General features: G+C 53.0%; 7 protein-coding genes across 7 annotated transcripts; 2 read left to right on the forward strand and 5 right to left on the reverse strand.

Annotated features, from left to right (window-relative positions):
* Positions 1 to 131: 131 nt before the first annotated feature.
* On the forward strand, positions 132 to 2,101 carry J4E88_006949 (uncharacterized protein; the record flags this gene model as incomplete). The annotated part of the gene is made up of 3 exons (XM_049400571.1): positions 132 to 819; positions 869 to 1,576; positions 1,629 to 2,101. 3 exons carry the CDS (start codon positions 132 to 134, stop codon positions 2,099 to 2,101), a joined length of 1,869 nt encoding a protein of 622 aa, XP_049253519.1.
* A 450-nt stretch (positions 2,102 to 2,551) lies between these two features.
* J4E88_006950 (uncharacterized protein) lies at positions 2,552 to 4,261 on the reverse strand (the record flags this gene model as incomplete). The annotated part of the gene is made up of 2 exons (XM_049400572.1): positions 2,552 to 3,963; positions 4,015 to 4,261. 2 exons carry the CDS (start codon positions 4,259 to 4,261, stop codon positions 2,552 to 2,554), a joined length of 1,659 nt encoding a protein of 552 aa, XP_049253520.1.
* Positions 4,262 to 4,961: 700 nt separating this feature from the next.
* Positions 4,962 to 6,125, forward strand: J4E88_006951 (uncharacterized protein; the record flags this gene model as incomplete). Its single annotated transcript, XM_049400573.1, has 1 exon — positions 4,962 to 6,125. The coding sequence occupies one exon, from the start codon at positions 4,962 to 4,964 to the stop codon at positions 6,123 to 6,125; it is 1,164 nt and encodes a 387-aa protein (XP_049253521.1).
* Positions 6,126 to 6,380: 255 nt separating this feature from the next.
* On the reverse strand, positions 6,381 to 7,535 carry J4E88_006952 (uncharacterized protein; the record flags this gene model as incomplete). The annotated part of the gene is made up of 2 exons (XM_049400574.1): positions 6,381 to 7,467; positions 7,531 to 7,535. The coding sequence occupies 2 exons, from the start codon at positions 7,533 to 7,535 to the stop codon at positions 6,381 to 6,383; spliced, it is 1,092 nt and encodes a 363-aa protein (XP_049253522.1).
* Positions 7,536 to 10,803: 3,268 nt separating this feature from the next.
* J4E88_006953 (uncharacterized protein) lies at positions 10,804 to 11,532 on the reverse strand (the record flags this gene model as incomplete). The annotated part of the gene is made up of 1 exon (XM_049400575.1): positions 10,804 to 11,532. One exon carries the CDS (start codon positions 11,530 to 11,532, stop codon positions 10,804 to 10,806), a length of 729 nt encoding a protein of 242 aa, XP_049253523.1.
* Positions 11,533 to 14,204: 2,672 nt separating this feature from the next.
* Positions 14,205 to 15,217, reverse strand: J4E88_006954 (uncharacterized protein; the record flags this gene model as incomplete). Its single annotated transcript, XM_049400576.1, has 4 exons — positions 14,205 to 14,403; positions 14,491 to 14,681; positions 14,770 to 15,116; positions 15,169 to 15,217. 4 exons carry the CDS (start codon positions 15,215 to 15,217, stop codon positions 14,205 to 14,207), a joined length of 786 nt encoding a protein of 261 aa, XP_049253524.1.
* A 1,385-nt stretch (positions 15,218 to 16,602) lies between these two features.
* J4E88_006955 (uncharacterized protein) lies at positions 16,603 to 18,315 on the reverse strand (the record flags this gene model as incomplete). Its single annotated transcript, XM_049400577.1, is given in 4 exon segments — positions 16,603 to 17,166; positions 17,213 to 17,917; positions 17,986 to 18,291; positions 18,307 to 18,315. The coding sequence occupies 4 exon segments, from the start codon at positions 18,313 to 18,315 to the stop codon at positions 16,603 to 16,605; spliced, it is 1,584 nt and encodes a 527-aa protein (XP_049253525.1).
* Between the last annotated feature and the right edge of the window lie 279 nt (positions 18,316 to 18,594).

Consider the following 18,594-nt stretch of genomic DNA (forward strand, 5'->3'; position numbering starts at 1 on the left):
CTGAGGCAAGCCCATAGCTATGCTGATCTGGACACTAACCTGTTTTCGTACAGCTCTTGGTGCTATATACACTTACACTCGTTTTCATCTTCACCTTAACCTCCCATGCTTTCTTCTCTCACCCCTAGACAATGTCCTCGTTTAACAAGATGTCTCACCTCGATAGCAACAACAATTTTCCAGACACCTTACCCGAGAAGCATAATCCAGAACCCGACACATCTCCCATGTCCCTCGACCCCGAAGAAGCAGACCGGCTACGATCACAAGCACTTTCAACAGACGTCTCCAATTTGCGACATGGTTATTTCCTCAGTGCAAGGATCGTGGGCTCGTTCTCTGGAACCGGAATCGTCGTACTTGCGACGTATTTCCAGTTCCAAGCCTTAGCTGCTGCGATATCTTCCGTCAACGTAGATATCGGGCCAAGCGCCAACGTTGCCCTCGTCAGTACGGTATGGACCGTGTCACAGCCTATTTCACTCTTGCTGTTTGGCCGACTCAGCGATCGCTTTGGACGACGGAACTTTGCCTTGGGTTCATGCGTGCTTGCGATCATTGGTGGTATCGTCGCGGCCACAGCGCAGTCTATCGAGACGTTGATTGGAGCCGAAGTCATCATGGGCATCGCATCTGGAGTGCCAGCAGCCTATCCACTTCTGGCTGGTGAGCTCGTGAGTAACAGATACAAATATGTTGGTACTGCTCTAGTCGTCGTGCCAAATGTAATCGCAACGGGCTTTGGGGCATACATCGGCCTGCGATTGGTTCAGGTAGCTGATTGGCGATGGATCTTCTACATATACATTATGATGATGGGTGAGTCAGCATCCATCACGACATTTTGACTTGCTAATAATCATCAAAGTCCCCGGCGCTGTGTTGTGGTTCTTCTTTTACCACCCGCCGTCCTATACTCAGCTCCACGGCAAGAAGTCCAGCAAGATCGCCGAACTTAAGAAGGTTGACTGGGCAGGGGTCGCCCTTTTGGTAGCTGGTCTGGCTCTTTTCCTGCTTGGCATCTCTTGGGGTGGCCCTGCACAGCCGTGGTCATCTCCAAGGATCCTCGGTCTTTTGCTCTCGGGTGCAGTGGCCATTATCGCGTTCATCCTCTACGAGGTCTTCCTACCGCCGGTGCAACCGATCGTTCCGATGCGCTTCTTCCGCGACATGCGCGGATTCACCTGTCTGGAAGTCATTTCAGCAACGTACGGCATTATCAACATCGCGCTCTTTGTCATGTGGCCACAGCAAGTAGTCTATATCTTTGGCTCCACTGTCAGTTCCTGGGAAGAGACCGCATGGCTTTCAACAACAGCTGCATTCGGTCTTTGGGGCGGGATAGTCATTCTCGGTCCTCTTATGTCGTGGATTGGCCACATCCGGTACCAGATCCTGGTATCTTCAATCTGGATGACCGCTTTCCTTGGTGCAATGGCCAGCATCACGGTGGAAAACAAAGCTCGTGCGATTGCCTTTTCGTTTCTGGCGGGTTGGACCATTGGGTGGGGCGAGGTCATCGCCGCGATTGTCGTACAGTATGTAGTTTCGGATCAAGACCTCGGTGTTGCGTTCTGTAAGTTCTTCGTTTAAAACCTCGTGAATGTACCATTGCTGACTGGCGATAGCTGTGATCTCAGCGTCTCGCACTATCTTCGGTTCCATCTTTACCGCCGCATTCATCGCAGTCTATACGAATAAAGTGCCGGGCTACCTTGCATCCATAGTACCTCAACGCGTTTTAGCGGATGGACTGCCGGAGAGCTCGTTAGGCGCGCTGATGGAAGCTGCCGCGACCGCCAACCAAACAGCTCTTCTAGAAATCGATGGCATGACACCGGAGCTGCTTCGCACCACCAACATAGCTATCAGCGATGCTTACTCCAAATCGTATGCTTACGTATACTACTTCGCTGTCGCTATCGGGGTGCTTGCGATCGTCGCGTCACTGTGTATGCGCGATTTCGATGGCTATCTTACTGGTCATGTATCGAGGCAGCTGTACCGCAGGAGAGACACCAGCACTGACCCATTAGAAGCTACCACACCGGTAGCTGGTCAAGGCTCGGTCGACGATAGCGACGGTGCTACGAAGGCCTGATGTGGTCTCTAGATATGATGGCCTGGATTTGGAGAAGATATTTGGGATGCGCAAGCTGAGAGCGCCCGGTTTCATGCGTGTCGCTCTTCACCTCGCGGACATCCCGCGATTGCGATTCGGCCAAGGAGTGGACGATTGGGTTACGCAGAAACGTAGCATAAGACAGCTGTAGCCACGGTGGAAGTATTATCGATATTAATAAGTGCCCGTACAACGCGCAAGGCATGATGCAGATGCGCTCGTGTGATCGCGAGGTTTGGCACTCATTTCCCTCCAAGGGGTGCACCAAGCCGCTAACTGTTCTGGGCTTAGATGTGTCATGCCATCAATTGATGACGTGATCGAGATTGCACAGATCGCGCTCATCCGCACCATCACCATCTTCGCACACGTGGAACTCGGTGAAACGTGCATACATTCGAATGTTCATTACTAGGTCTATAGTGATTCCTATCCAACGGGTTGTTGTATCCTGCGTGTCCAGTCGTCGATCCGCCGCCGTTTCTTTCCCTCCGCGCAGTCGCTGAAGCTCCAGTACAGCTCCGTGTGCCAGGACTTACTTTTCGATGCCAGCCTCAGCACGGAGTCTTGCGTTGGTGATGTCTCTCTACAGGGCTCAACGCCGGCATTCGGCATGATATCCTCTCCTGAGCTCGAGACGTCGTCATCTCCCTCTGCTGCCCGTTTCCACTTCTCTGCCATGTGCAGTAGGTACCCCAAAGGCCGCAGGTTGGGTTTGGAGCTCGCGTCAATGGCATTAATCCATTCCTGGACGGCATCTCGGTCAAGACACTGCTTCTTCACTGCTGCATATTCCTCAAGATCGTATGGGAAGTTTGGTTCCCTGTCATCGTCCGAGCCTATGATGGAGACTGCTGCTTCTGCTGCAGCTACCAACTGAGCTTCATGGGCCGCTTCTGCGCGTGTCACCGCTTCAGCAAGCTTGCTTCCAGCGCGCACATAGTCGCGGCTGAACTCTTCCTCTATGAGGCGGTCGGGTGCATCCGGTCGGTCGGCAGCAGCAGCAGCAGCGCGTGCCGCGAGAAGTCCTCGTCGGAAAGTGTTACGATGTTCGTCGTGTTGTCTTTGAGCCTCGTGCTTCTCTCTCCGAGCTTCGGCCTCTCTCACGATAGCAATGGCCTGACCAACGCTCAATTCTCCCTCGTTTGCTGCTTTCGTCGTGGCTTCATTCTCGCCAGGCAGAGGTTTAGAATCCTTCTTTTCATCGAAGCGTGACACGATGGGAGGCTTACTCGCCACCTTCATCCCTTCAACTCTCTGCGCGACGGGAGGAACACTCACCGCCTTATCATCCTCAAACAGCCCGCACCGGACAAAGATATCCTGCAGATTCTTCTCTACTACCATTACAACACCTTCCCATGCTTTACGGGCAAGCTCAATGTCGCGCGATAGAGTTTTCTTTTTCTGCTCAATCCTTTCCATCTTCTGATTGATTTCATGCGCTTCTCGGTGCAAGCGCTCAGCCGTGGGACTTTCATGCGGAGTGGGCGTTCGGCCTCCACTGAGCTTCGGCAATCCTTGCAAACGATGCTCGACGGACTTTTGCGACAGCCTGGTCATTCTCAATTCCTGGTCCAGTTTCGGTATGGATATGTGTTTTTCGCGCCGGTATTTGAGGCCGGTTGAGATCTGGTTTTGGATCATCGTTGCCAGCTTGTATGGAACCTTCATCAACATTACAGGCGGGCTGCTGTCCACCTGCTCAGTCTTAGCCCTCTTCAAGATGAACATCTCGGCAGCTTCGTTGGTGCACAGCTGCTCGATGTCTGTCATGCTCTCCCTGATCGCAATTTCTGGGCCTTCCAGAGGTGAACCTCGGGTAGAATTATCATGCGTTTCTGTATCGTTGTGAGCCATTGGAATGTTCACACTTCCGACGTCTTTCGTACCTTTTTCTAACGACGAAGAAAACTTTCTCCGGCTTTGATATATATCTGGAGGCGGTTCTCCAGTCGTTCTTCTTTTCTTTGTTCGCATGTTCTGTGTGACGCCTTTGCTGCCCTGCTTAGCTGGACATCTTTCGGTGTTATCGCTATTATTATCTCCGCCACATTCGAGCGCTCGCTTTCTGGTCTTTCCAGTCTGATCCGCTTCATACTGAGCGACTTCTTCGAAGTGATCTTTAATGTTGGCCATGATGGAGGGGCTACGTCTGAGGCGAAGAGAAGACTAGGTATTTGAGACTGTAGATGTAAGCGAGAACAATGCACTTCTTTGTTTAGTTCTACATTGTGGTCAAAGCTTGTCTTGTATACATGAGTCCTAGGTCTCCAGTGTCTTGCGGCTTCGCTTCTGTAAGTCGCGAGTAGATACTGTCCCAACACATGATGCCGCGGGTCGACATCAACAAAAGGACTCGAGCATTGGGACGGTTTTCGACGACGTTAGGCGACTAGGTACCTTTCGGTCTATTACATTGCCGATGTGTTCGCCACCCTATTCACTCAGTCTGAATGGTGTTGGGTGAATGGCATGTGTTAGTTCGCTATGCAGCGCGTCGCAATATGATTGCAGCGACGTTGCACGTTCACAGAGCACGATCTGCTTCACTGGGCCAAAATATATGCATCGCAATGTTCACGGACCATTGCATGAAACTATAAATGTGAACACACTTGCGGTGTTACCCACGAAGAACCCCCTTGCATCCACACCGGTTAGACCTGACTACAACCCAATTCAACCACGGAAGTCGTTTTCGGATCTTCGCGGCTTTAGCATCTGAACACGCATATTGACGACAGATATGGCAAGAACAAACGCGGGGCCTCGGCCTAGTAGGGGCAGACGCGCTACCTGGTCACCTTATGCCAGACGTGCCCGTAGCGAAGCCGACATGGACAGACTGTTATGGCGAGCAATACCTCCTGGCTTCGATGGCCCAATCATTGACGAATTCCCCGGTGAGCGGATTGAGGCGGTTTATCTTGTTAAAGCTTCGAACACCAAGCACTTTCGGCTCCTCTCACAAGCGGAGATTGACCGGCTCAAACTAGGTGACTTGTTTCGAGCCATAGTACACGAAGCAACCACATCTCCTCGTGAAATTGGAGAAAAAGGAATGACACCCACCATCTTTGGCCAAGCGGTACCCAAAGATCAATTTTTTGTCCTCGTAAAGAAACACCGAAAGCACGGGGTGTTCGTACCTGTGACATGCCGAGAGTTGCAGGGGCTAGAAGGCCTTAATGAAGCAGAACGATATGCTTACATCGGTTTTCGAAAGGAAGGGGACGTCTTTGACCGCAATAAGCTTACTGAAAAAGACCCCCAGTACCTAGCTAAGTGGGATCCGCTTATGCTTGCCGAAGGGGACTTAGATCCCTTCTCGTTTGCGAACCTCTCTTACCCAACGTCATTGTATTGGTCCAGCAACCTCCTGCGTGCAGGCTGCCTGACGAACCTCAGTACACAGCGGGTGCTTGAACTGTTCGAAGAAATCGACCAGGTCACTCCAGAACAAGATCTTTCATCTGGAATGGAAGAGCTGAAGGATCAAGAGAATGCATTTATATTCCAGCTTCATGAGTCCACTGCTAGCGGCGAAGAGGATCCAGACCGGCCAAAAGGTACTGCAGATGAGCAAATCGCCGCCTACAGCGCACAACATCGTGACGTCGAATCTGTTTTGAAACCTCTGAAAGAAGTCGAAGATAAGATATTTCAGGCCGTGGACGATAGCACCATCAACGCCGCCAAGGCAGAGAACAACGTGCGAAGAAAACGGTTCGAGTACCACAACGCGCTTCAAGCTGGTGACATCGGTATCCTTGCACTAGAGTTGTACCAAAAGGAGATCGAAGAAGCCAAGATCGATCGTGACGAGAAGCAGAAGATCAAGGATGATATGGTGGCATTAGCTGAGGAGATGGAGCAGAAGCCCGAACTGAGGCCTCGTATCCCGGCTGGAGCGGAAATCACGGAGGGGCGGATGACTATCATTAATGACGCTATGCGATCGCTTCAGGACCGTATGGATAGCATTTCTAAGCAGATGTAAGTTGACTGGGTCGACCTACACGTGTGGATAGGCATTGCAGCATGTCTTTACAGCGCATGATATAATATATTCCTCAGTTCGTCGTTAACTCGCCCCTCGATACAGTAACGCCGTGAACTAAACATCACTCTAAGCTATGCATCATGGGCCCAAAAATGTATAATGTGATCTTGAAATGAACATGATATGGTATTGGGTATTATCGCACCAAACAACTAACTCCAAAGCGCCTCGCTACTATGCCATCGCAAGTACTCATACACGCGTCAAGTTCGCTCCCTCAAAAGCATCATACCAGCCCTTCATTTCCCACCGCCTCGTCAACAGCCATTGCTTCGTCTTGGCATTCTCATAAATATACGGTTGCTTCCACCACTTCTCGTGGACGCTGACCAGCCCCTTGGCGATATCCACGTCGTTGGGACAACGGATGTTCCAAGTGTATGCGATCTCCCGCCACGGCATCGGCCCGTCCCAACGATGTGCGAAGTTCATGAGGTTTTGTTCGGGGTATCGGGGGTCGAAGGAGTTGGGTGTGTTGAGCAGTTCTTTGTAGTAGTTGAATGCGTCGAGCGAGGGTGCGAGGATGAAGAAGCCGGCGTTCATCTTGCCGGCCTTTTTCAGGCCGGTGCCGTGACCGGGTGGGAAGGAATGGGTCGAGTCCCAGACTTCGGAGTTGGATGCGAGGAGGTAGGTGGAGGGTAGGTTCGTTTCGTTCGTGGGCTTGGTGGCAAGGAGCTGGGCGCCTGGATCGTCGAATACGCCGTCGAGGTTCTTGAGCAGCATCGAGTCGCCGTCCATTACTAGGATGCGGTCGTATTGTGTCATTTCCCAGACGCGTAGCTTCGTCATAACGTCGTCCCATCGGTGCAGCTCGGCGTGGACCCAGCTGTCGTTTTCGGTGTGCAGGAATTCGACAGCGTGGACGATGGCACCATCCTTCGCTAGGCGGTCGCGCCGGGCCTGAGAGACGCTGGGTGTGACCATGACGACGACGTCGTGCTTCGTGCGAGTCTCCTCCTTGTGCACGAGCTGCCAGACGAGAATGCGGATAGCTTGGAAGTACTTGTCCTCCTCGAGATCATCGCCAGCATCAACGGTTCCGGAGAGAAATGTGACGTATGCTAGTCTCTCTTCTCTGTCGAGAGTAATGTTGGCGTTAACATAGGGCGGTGGTTGCGGTATCGGCTCCTTCTTTTCTTCTGATTTGGCGGCGCTGTCGCTTTTGTGACTTTTAAACTCCGGAATAGAAATGTGATCGAACGCGCGCGTTTCCACGGCGAGAAAAACAAATGCCGACACGATCACAAACGTCCCCAGCGCAATCCGGATCCATCGAGGGCTGGCAAAGATATTCCAAGAGCCGGAGGGCTTCATCCAGTTGGGCTTCGACCCAGACATGGACGCCATGGTGCTGGAGCAAAAGAACGACTGGATTCAAGCTTACCGGCAGGCAGCGACGCCCGCCGTATTTCAACCTCATCCCTTTCCACGCCGGTCCCGTAAGCCCAGCCGCATCCGGTTGGACAGCATATTATGCGAGGGGGCAAACCCGTCGAAAGGTAGGCAGCCTACCATGAGTCGCGGACACCCCGGCATATCTTGCGCTGTCCAGACCCTTGCGAACGCTGACAGGCTTGACAAGCAAAGCTTGGCGAGAATGCGATAGTTTGATTAGCTGTTAAGCATGCAGCGGAGATGATCGCCCCCGCCCCCTTGTCGGCGCAGTAAGACCAGCTCAGCCCTGTACGTCTGGGGACTTGCCCGTCGAGTATCGTGAACATAACGGGCCGAACGCTGACCTAACCAAGACTGCACAAACAGAGTAGCCTCGGTGAAATACGCAAATATTTCCTCCTCGGATGCGCCCTTGGAGGCCTTGGATAACCGTCCGAAAATGAAGAAATTGATGCGAGGCTCGTATCGCGTTTGATCTTTCGCTCGTTTGCCCAGAATAGCCGGGCTAGCAGCAGTCGCGCCACGCCTACTTAGGTACAATCCGCTATTTCGGGGCGCCTAACGACGCCAAATTAAAAACGCAAAGCTTACGGTCTGGAAACTTACAGAAAGACATGCTGTCGCAGTAACACAAAACTTTCCATGCGCAGTCCGATCGTGCTTCGGAATGTTTTGATCAAACCTTGGAACTGTTCGGCACCGACGGGAACCATAGCACAGGTACACGAGCAGACTAATCTGGTAGGAGCACAGGCATATGCATGCCTAGAAGGAGCAAGGTCTAATAAGATTATACGCATTTCTTTCCTGAAAAGTCTGACGGGATCGTCGGTGTACTGTAGGGCCGTTGCAGCCAGAGTACCCCAGATGGTGATTTCGGCCAGATTTCGCCTGTGTCGCGCCGTGCTGCGGTACTGAACCTGGTCAATCTTCTAATCCGCTGGTAAGATTGCTGAATAATCGGTGGAATACCGTTGGGGGTTCTAGTGTAGGATATACTAGGCGCACCGTGACGGCAGCGCACCGCGTCAAAGCCATATCACGGCGGGTGTATGATTGTACAGATATCCGGGTACCGTTTCATCTTCTGTCATGCCTCACAAGAACGGTGTATGATCTCGCCTTGACCGCTGATGGACGGTGCAGCCACGTCGGTTACGCAAGCTACACCTGGGCACGTTGTAGAGGTACGCCTGACCGGCGTTTACGCGGTATGCAGAAGCTTTCCAAGCCCTTGGGAAGAGTGCGTCTATAATGCACACGTCGAACAATCCCTCAATTTGAACGGCTTCTGCATAACGCTGCTTCCTGAAGGTCTCGAGCTCTTCAATCGAGGTCATTCGACAGCTGTCGCGGGTACCCGTACCGGGTCTCACTCAACGAGGTAAGACTTTGCGTATGATGCAACGCGGCAGAAGCAAACACTGTACCTCAATGGAGCTCAGTCGCCGTGTTCGTCGCATCTAGATTGGGGGGCGGAGTTCCCTGGCGTTCTTGGACGCCCCAAAGTCAAACATCAAACGTGTTTCTTCCCCCATTGTGAGCCCCTCCGTTGAGGTTGAGGCGTGGTAGTAGCCCCATCGCTCATCATAGCGGCATCCGATCGTTCGCCTTACAATGACATTTGACTGCAGCCAATGAGATACAGTCAGATGCGTGTGACGTGGTATATCGCCGGGTCCGCGGAGCTGTGTGATGTAGTCAATACAAAGCTGCAGGCCTAGGAAGATAAGGAGGCGAAGCAACCCCAAATCCTTCCGGAAGAAGTGCAGGATGCAGACTAGGTACTCAAACACAGCACGTGTTTCAGCTTGATCGCAACATGCAACCCAACTCGTCAGCCTGGCGTCGAGCGCGATTTTACCGTCATTCGTGGAATCGTATGAGATCAGTGGAGGCTGTGTACCTGTCGTCGTCGGCAAGGCGCCTGCATGCCAAGACCTCGCCTAGCTTCCCGCCTTCCTTCGAAACTGGCTGGACTCACGACTTGGGCACAACACCCTTAGCGGCCTCAGCAAAACGCGCCCTGAGTGATATCTACGGCCAGTCGCTCTGCCATGAGTTTCGCAATCGCAGCTGCATTACTGTAATGCTGGAAAGCATCTAGTCCGACGATATGAGTCGACGCCGCGCCTTCTCCTCGAGTCTACCTCGGCAGTTATGGGTCTCGCGTATCGACAGACAGAAGCACGACCAACAGAATGCTTATTCATCCCTCGCCCCACGATGTCACGTGCAAGGAGGCCAAATGCAGTCCCGAGGTCCTACCAACTTCCTATAAGAGAAAGAGCCTATAATTACTTTGGAGGTCTTCGAGCCACTTAAAGCTGAAGAGACGAAGTAGATAGATGGCGACATAGGTCTTTCGCTTTCCGATAATCCACGTCCTTCACCTCGTTCAATCTAGAACCTATTGTCATCCAAGATGGACACTCACAATCTATTCAAGTATCAAGGAAGACCTCTAGACGCCAGTCGACGATAAATTCGGTTACTACATCTCCACCTGTCTAACACTGACCGCATAACAGCCACACTGAGCGTGAAGGATCTCGCAAGTGCGGCTGGAACTTTTGCATGCGTCTCTTATGTATGGGGTGATCCCAACAAGACGGTACCGATCGAAGTAGACGACCAAGAAGTACATATTACGACGAATCTCTTCGACTTCCTCTGTCACATCAGAGACCCAAACGAGACTCTCACACTCCGGGCGGATGCCCTATGCATAAACCAAGCCGATCTGAACGAGGAATCGCAACAGGTGGCCATGATGGGGGACATCTACTCCGGATGTTCCGATACGGGGTTGGCGTCCCCGGGGGTGAGGGCTGGGGACGAGGTTTGCGCTTTGATGGGGATGCGAGTGCCTATCGTACTGCGGAAGGCAGATGAAGAGCACGATAATGGGAATGCTTATCACTTTGTAGGCGACTGCTTTCTGCTCGACCATATGGATGGGGAGATTATGCGGAAAGAGGAGGAGACGAAGTCGGCTGTTTTGATCTAACATCGCCACGATCGACAATCCTAGACAACGCAGAAGATTCAAGGTGAACTACTGGGCCCAGACGGAGTGCGTCCCACATCACATGAACTATGGAGTTCACTACGAAACATTGAACACCTGACTACCAGAGACATGCGTCCAACCCACTTGCTGACCAATCTTGGAATCGTGATTGTTGAACGTCGCATTCCTGTTATCCTGTTTCGCATGTCAGCGTTGGCCCAATGTTCGCATTGGCATGATGCTACTAGCCTCTGACTGCAAGGTCTCGACAACGGCTCGGTTGAGTTCCTTGTCTTGCAATGCTGCAATCTCTTTCAAAGCACGGAGACAGTCTCTGGAGCTGATCTCCGATACCTCCGTTCTGCACAGCCTGCGCTGTTCTTCACGTGCCGCGGGGAATAACTGCACGAGGTCGCTGACGAGATCTGTGATGTCTTCGATCAGCCTCTTGAAGTGCTTCTCTTCGTAAAGTGCCCATTGTACTTTCTGCCGTAACGGTGTACTATTCTGGCGTTTGATCGACAGCGAGCGCATTTTCTCGTGTAACAATTGACCTACGGGCTCCATGTCTGTGGCTGAGTCGAGAGTCGTAATATTCCACTCGACTTCTCCTGACCGGTTTCTGTATTTAGTCGAGATACCCTCAGCATTTGCGAAGAGGTCCATTATCTGTGACAACACTCTTTCGGCTGCAGCTACATCTTCCGGAGGTCCGGTCGCTAGCTTGACGTTGCGAGCGTTGCTGAAGTCGCTGTTTAAGCCAACAGACTCGCCCCAGCGCGAAAGTCGCAGTCTTGCATTATCCAGCTTGAGAAGACTGGTTTGGAAATTGGTGCCGAAAGCGCGGCCAAGTCGGATGTATTCGAAGCAGTCTATGGCGTTGTTGAACGTGCCTGCTAGGGCCACGATGCCAAGTGCAAGACCGGCTGGTTCCATGGTGAGAGGCAGCGAAAACGGCACTGACGATGAAAGAAGAAGAACCTCCTCGAAAGGAAGGGTTGATAGATCGCGATAACGCGGGAAGGCTCTGGTTTTCGTTGCTGCTCAGGCGGAAGGCTGAACCGCTGCGTGTGGCCAGTGGCTGCATGACCTGCCCCCAGTCGCCCAGGAGTCTGCCTCGCTGAACACCTTTCCGACTGCCTCAGTCCTGCCATGCGCGCAATACTTTCCTTGACCCGACAAATTTTTGCCCTATCTCTTTGCAATACCTGGTGTTCTCGTTGATATGTCACTCCCGTTCGCCCTTACTACCTAGGTATAGCGGCTACCTAGGTATGGATCTGCATACACCTGCTCAGCCTGTCAGCTTCAACAACGATGGTGGGCGTTTCGCCATCCAAACGGGAGCGTACCATAATCATGGTCAGACTATCGTGAAGTATGCGCAGTGCTTCGGAATTGAGAGAATATGTTGAAGTTGCTGACGGTGCTATAGTCAAATCTCTGGCGATGAGTTCGAGCGCCGTTTACCGCACGCCGTCGAAGCGCCGTTCAATGCGTATGCTAGGCAGCACGAGCCTCTCTGCCTGCCCGGTACACGAACCGCCCTCTTGGAAGAGATATACAGCTGGGCTGATGCACAAGACGAGCGGTGTTTGTACTGGTTGAATGGTTTCGCTGGTACGGGAAAGTCCACGATCGCGCGAACTGTGGCTCGTAGGCTCGACGATCGCAATAGCCTGGGGGCCAGCTTCTTCTTCTCTAAAGGCGGCGGTGATGTCAGTCATGCGGGCAAGTTTGCGACCAGTATCGCTTTCCAGCTTGCGAGTCATGTTCCAGGAATACGCCAGCATATATGTGAGGTGGTAACGAAATTCCCTAACATCGCAAGCCTTTCGTTGCGCGATCAGTGGCATCGCCTCGTCCTCCGTCCTTTATCCGCACTGAGCGTGACGGACGACACCACCTCTGTTATCTTGATCATTGATGCGCTAGACGAGTGCGATGACAATTACAATGTTGGCAAGATCGTCGAGCTGCTGGCTGAACCCCAGGGACTGAGCGGACTACGGCTGCGTATACTTCTGACGAGCAGACCGGAAGTACCAATTCGGCATGGCTTTGACCATTTGTCGGACGCACTGCTTCAGCGCTACGTGCTCCATCGCATACCGTCAGGCATAATCGATGCTGATATAGCGCTCTTCCTAGAGCAGAAACTCACGAATATCGGCAAACAACAATACCCATCTGTGGATTGGCTCGGCCCCGAAACGATCGTAGAGATGACACAAATGGCCAGTGGTCTGTTCATTTGGGCGGCGACAGCGTGTAGATTCATACAACAAGGAAAACGATTCGCGGTGCAAAGACTCAACTCCATTATGAAACAGGACTACGACGGTCCAGTCGGCCCCGAAAAGCATCTCGATAACATATACCTCACCGTTCTGCGAGATTCAATCTCTCCTGATTTCACGCCCGACGAGAGGGAAAAACATTGCGAGACCCTCAGACTCGTGCTCGGAACTCTCGCAGTGTTGAAGGAACCTCTCCGTGTCGAAGCGCTGGGCGAGCTGCTGACTGTCGGGAAAGAAGGTATCGAAGCGATCGTCCAAGACTTGCATGCGATACTTGATCTGCCGGAAGATGAGAATCAAATACTCCGCCTTCACCATCCCTCCTTACGTGACTTTCTCCTCGATCGAAATCGATGCACGGATGTCAACTTCTGGATAGACGAAGCACAAGCGCATGGTGTTCTGGTGTTGGGGTGTGTTGAGATAATGACGCGCTATTTCCAACAGTATGAAGGCATAGATGCTCAGTTCAGGTCAGCCAATCAGCCTGGTAAGCTCGGTAATCCATATCCTCTGGGCATGGATTACGCATTTCGCTTCTGGGTTTATCACTCCGAGCGGAGATGAGCTGGGCTCCTCAATCATACATGAGCTCGTTATTACGATGGAGCTTTGATGTAAACAAGGCAATAAAACGTGCTCAGGTACCTCTACAAAAGGTTCTTAATGCGAAGTGTTTCTAAAACACATTGAACTCACTGTATGCGGCTATATATCTCAACAGCGGCAATAAAACTCATCACAATGACTACCGAAGCTTGCACGCGGAAGACAAGAAAAATCATTGCTACCAAGGAAAGATAGCCAAGGTAACACGCAACTAGCTACACAACACATGTACCAATCGCCAAGGTATAAATACTGTAGCACGATAACGGTGATGAATTCTTGTACGGGGAAGCTGGACTCTGTGCCGAGTGGCAATCGGAGCATATATATCGTAACCCTCTGATCAGGGGCCGGAACGCTACACCACAAGACATAGAACTAAGCTGACACCGCACTCAACCTCGCACCAAAAACCCTCTGGACGAAGTCGAAACCAGTGAGAGTGGGAAGCTGAATCGATTTCACATTCTAACATTTTGATATCCAGACTAGCTGAGAAGATATATGCCCAACCACCGGTGGATGGCAGTAGGGTATCGTAGACCAAAAAAGCAGACACTTGAACAAAACAAGACAAAGCTCGCAAAAAAGCGCAACACAGACCAGACAAACTGTCGCCAAAAGTGATAAAGATATGCCTCCGACTCCCCCATCCCAGTCCCACCACATTATGCATATAAACCGTCGTTCGTGATCCACCTATCTCCTCGCATCACTCTCCCTCCGATTACTAGGCGCAATACTGCTCCCCCTCCTCATGCGATCACTCGGCGCAATGCTACTCGCCGCAATACTAACAACATCGCTCATGGAATCCTGGTCGCGCTGGTAACTATACTGCATACCCGAGTCGGGGCCTTTGAAGCCGTTGTCCCAAGCCGAGATGCGCGAAAGAAGCCTACACACCCAAATTAAAACGATTCTTTTTGCACAACAGCGAGATACGCAATGTGCGATGTGGATGTAGATGTTGGTGTTCCCTTACCGATCGTCTGGCGGACCGTAGTATTCTTCTGGGATGAGCTCGTAGTCGCCTTCGACGGGGAGGTAGAAGGCAGAAACGGCGATGGCGACGGAGGTGAGGAAGAGGATGGTCCAGCTGGCGGTACAGAGGGTCCACGAGAGGTCGAGGTGCCAGCCGGACCAGAAGCGCTCGTCGTGGTCGAAGAGGAAGGCCTGGGCGTGTGACTGTTAGCATGCTTTGCTTCTGCGATGGGGATGGGACCCTGCAGGAAGCAGGGAAAACGCGGGGAACGACACGTACCACTATGGCCATGCCGGCGCACTGGACGATGGCGCTGAAGGACAGAACGCCAACGGCGACTTGCCAGCCTGCGGCCCGGCGCTGGACGCCGCCTGAGATGATGACGATGAAGGAGACGATGGCGCAGAGCTCTACGACGACGCCGAACGAGGTCAGGAAACCGACGGTCCGCCACATGTTGCAGAAGGACGGGTCCTTTGTGCAGTCGCTCATCTTGGGGAAGGGGACACAGGTGCCCGTGACGGCGGAGCAGCGACTGTGGAGGCCGTACGAGTATTCGCGCTTGCCGTCGGGGCTGTAGCTGACCCATCGCGGCATCGAGATACTGGCGATGGTCATAATGGTGCCTGCGCAGTCAGTCTCATTTTCCTTTGTAGCGGCATTGTCATCGTCTCTTACAGGCCAGTGTGAGGATGAGCCCCACGCCATATACAATTCTTCGCGTCATGGTGGATGTGTAATTACTGTCTCAGCGGGTGGTGAGAAGTTTCGCCCCGAGACTCTTGTCGAATCGAGACGGTGGCGCAGAGGGAGGAGTTGCGGGGTTTATGGTACGGCGGGATGCGCGATTAGGTGTGAGGCGTGCAGTTGCAGCGTGCGTGCAGGACGGAGAGGCTCTAACTCTAGGCGGCGGTTGAGTACAAAGGGTGGATTGGCAGGCGCGACCGAGCGAATAGATAAACAGTCGCCAGGTGACTGAGGGCAGGCGCAGGTGCGGGGAGGACGGATTCAGCCGGGGCTACACGGGGTCAGAGCGACACCATGATATGGGTGCGAGTTGGCTGATGGGTGGGTGTGAAAAACGCTGCTCTCCCGTCTGGAATCGCGCTAGGAGGGGGAGGATCGTGGTATGGCGAGGCGTGTGCTCCATGACGACAGGGGCGCTTGGACGCCTTTCCCCACGCGCCCCTAGCTTCACTTCACCGCTAGGACTTTTCCTCGACACCACCTACTGATAGCGCGCAGCGCGTTGTGGGTATAGCCAGTGTCACGGTGTTCACATTCTTATTTCACGTATATACGTTATACGACATGTCCCCTTCACCAAGCGAGCGCGAAGGATTCATCGCTTCGAATGGCGCAAACACTGCATCGCATTTCAGAAAAGCGGTGTCAAATCCCATGTTGAGCTTTGCGCCATGCTCCGATCGCCGATCATGTCGTGATGGACATGGCATGATCCTAGGCTCTCTGCTACTTCCTTGAAACTTAAACTTTTGTCAAGTCTTGTGAACTTCCCAGTATCTTCCGACTTCGACTCTTTGCGTGTCACAGGTACGAGGCATTTTTGGATGGGATGATGGATTGGCAGTTGCATACACTGATAAGGATCTGGTCACGCACACCAGCCACACCACCGATCAGCGTCAGCCCACCGGTATGCGAACTGTAGCGAACACGTGGGGCCGATGCGACATTGAAATGGTAAATCGCGGTACCAGCTGGACGCGAGTACAGCAATGGTCATTTGAAATTTGCCTCACCGCTCTAAGCCTCACGATTGATGTCGCTATGAAGCTATTCTTGCTAGGCTAGGGAGGCCTCGGCGATAAGAGGCGCTGAGCTAGGTAGTCGGCAAGGACCTAGTGGACGCACTCCGCACTGCAGCATCATGCAGCTACCATATTGGCCTGCATCTGTCATTGGACGATTAGTGCTGCAACGGCGCATGCCTCGCACGGAGGAGAGAGCGAATTGATAACGACGCACGTCGTTGAAGGCTATTGGACCACCTGCCAGTCTAAGGTTGGCATGTCCAGCCTGCAAGCTTACAATGGAGCTTTAAAAGTATACATATAGTACAGAGGACGTGTTCCTCGAATGGGTAACGGTCTAGAAGACAACGTTCTCGGGGTTTCGCTCAGGCTGTGTCCTCGGCTTCTGCAGCATCTCGTAGCAGAGTATCGACGCCGCAACGCTGACATTCAAACTGTCGACTCCGATCTCGTTGGCCTCGCGGCCATGGGGGATTCCGACTTTGTATCTCGCTAGGTTGACCAGACTGGTCTTCAATCCAGTGCCCTCAGCACCCATCATGAGGATTGTGGGGTGCTCGGCAACTGGGCTGTGGTCGGCGGGAAGACGTTTCCTACCCTGCGAGATAGTATAAACTACTTTGTTGGATCCAGGCTCGGGCGCGTCTTCGGTTGAAGAGAGACTTGGGGGCGCAGGCGGAATGGCGTCGCTCGCGTAGATGCACCACCCTGCACCCGCGCTCTTTTTTAGGAAGTCGGTTGGGTCTCCGACCTTGAACAGCGGAATGGCTTCAGCGGCACCGGCCGAGGCCTTGACCGCGATGTGGCTCCAGTTTGCGGTATGGTGGGTCGGCGTGATGATGGCGTCCGCACCCAGGACATAGGCTGAGCGTGCAATAGCCCCAAGATTGCCTTCGTCGACCTGTCGTTATTAGCTATCATCTTATGGACGGTATTGCTGTACTTACTACTCCATCCACGTAGAGGATCAGTGGGTGTCTCCACCCTCCCGACTTGTACGAGTATAGCTCTTGCTTGCCGTTGACGAGCACGTCTTCAGCGCTTTGGCTATCAAGTGTGACCCTGAAGCTCTCATCCTCGAGAGACGCCGTCTTCAGTTCGGTAATGGGAGGGACGGGCAGAGGCGATGCCTCGAGAATCACCCCGTTGTGAGGTCGACCACTACTTGCTTTGTCCAGAGCGCGCATATACTCATCTCCAACTTCTTGTGTGATTGGGAATAGTTTGTGCGACCTGATACGAGACATGAGGCCTTCTCTACTTGCACCTCGTGAGTGCACATATAGGTTGTAGAATTTACGCCGGTCCGCCTTGATCGCAGCTACCACGCTCCCATACCCGTAAACGAACTCTGAAGCGGCAGTCGTGTAAGGGAGTGACTCTGGTCCCCGCACAGAAGGCCTTTGTGTCTCCGTGCCGGCATCAGACGACTCTCGGCCGTGGCGTTCTCTTCTGGCGCCCTTCGAATCCGGTCTGTGAGAGAATCGCGGCTCGAAGGAACGGTCATTCTCATCCCGAGCTCGCGGACTGTATGATGCCGCGTCATCACCCCTTTGGGAGGATCGTGCTTCAGTGACACCTTCGTCTGCTACATCGCGAGTGCGGGGCGTGTATGAAGGCGCTCTGTCGTCCCTCCAGTTTTTCTCTGGTCTCTGTTTCCGTGAGTCGTTGCGATCATTTGTCCTATGTTTCCGTAAGTCGCTGCGATCATTTGTCATACGCGGCCGGGGCCTATCGCCATCATCATAGCGTCGGAAAGTTCTTTGTGGGTGTATATCCCCGTTTCGTCTCCCTTCTGGATCAAGCCTGTGCGGAGATCGTTTTTTCTCGCCATACTGTCTCTCATATTCTTTTTGTGCCTCGCTGGGGCGGTGCGAGCCCTGCTCGACTCCCGTTCCGCGCGCATCTCTTCCAAAGCTGCTTTGTCGCTCTCGTTGAAACCCGCCTTGTCGTTCTCTTCCCAGATCACTTGATCGATCTCTTCCAAAACCACTCGATCGATCTCTTCCAAAGCCGCTCGGTCGCTCTTCCTTGGACCGACTCGGCGCATCGTCATCGCGGGGTATACGTCCGAATCTGCTACTGCGAGGTGCTACAGTCGAGCGATCACCGAATCTTGGTTCTGGATCGTCACGAGGGGGACCAAATTTCTCGAACCGTGCCTCACGGCGAGTCTCACGACGATTCTTCACCGGTTCATATCTTTCATCGTTGCGGTCGTTTCGTGTCCGCGGTCGGAAGGGTCGATCTGGTCCACCCTGCCTGCCCCTCTCGATGGCGGCAGTAATGGATTTGTAGCGGAGGAAGGTGCGTGGGATGACCAATTGGC

Source organism: Alternaria novae-zelandiae (assembly GCF_023758075.1).
Source record: "Alternaria novae-zelandiae strain BMP 2774 chromosome Unknown scaffold_14, whole genome shotgun sequence".
Lineage (NCBI taxonomy): Eukaryota > Fungi > Ascomycota > Dothideomycetes > Pleosporales > Pleosporaceae > Alternaria > Alternaria novae-zelandiae.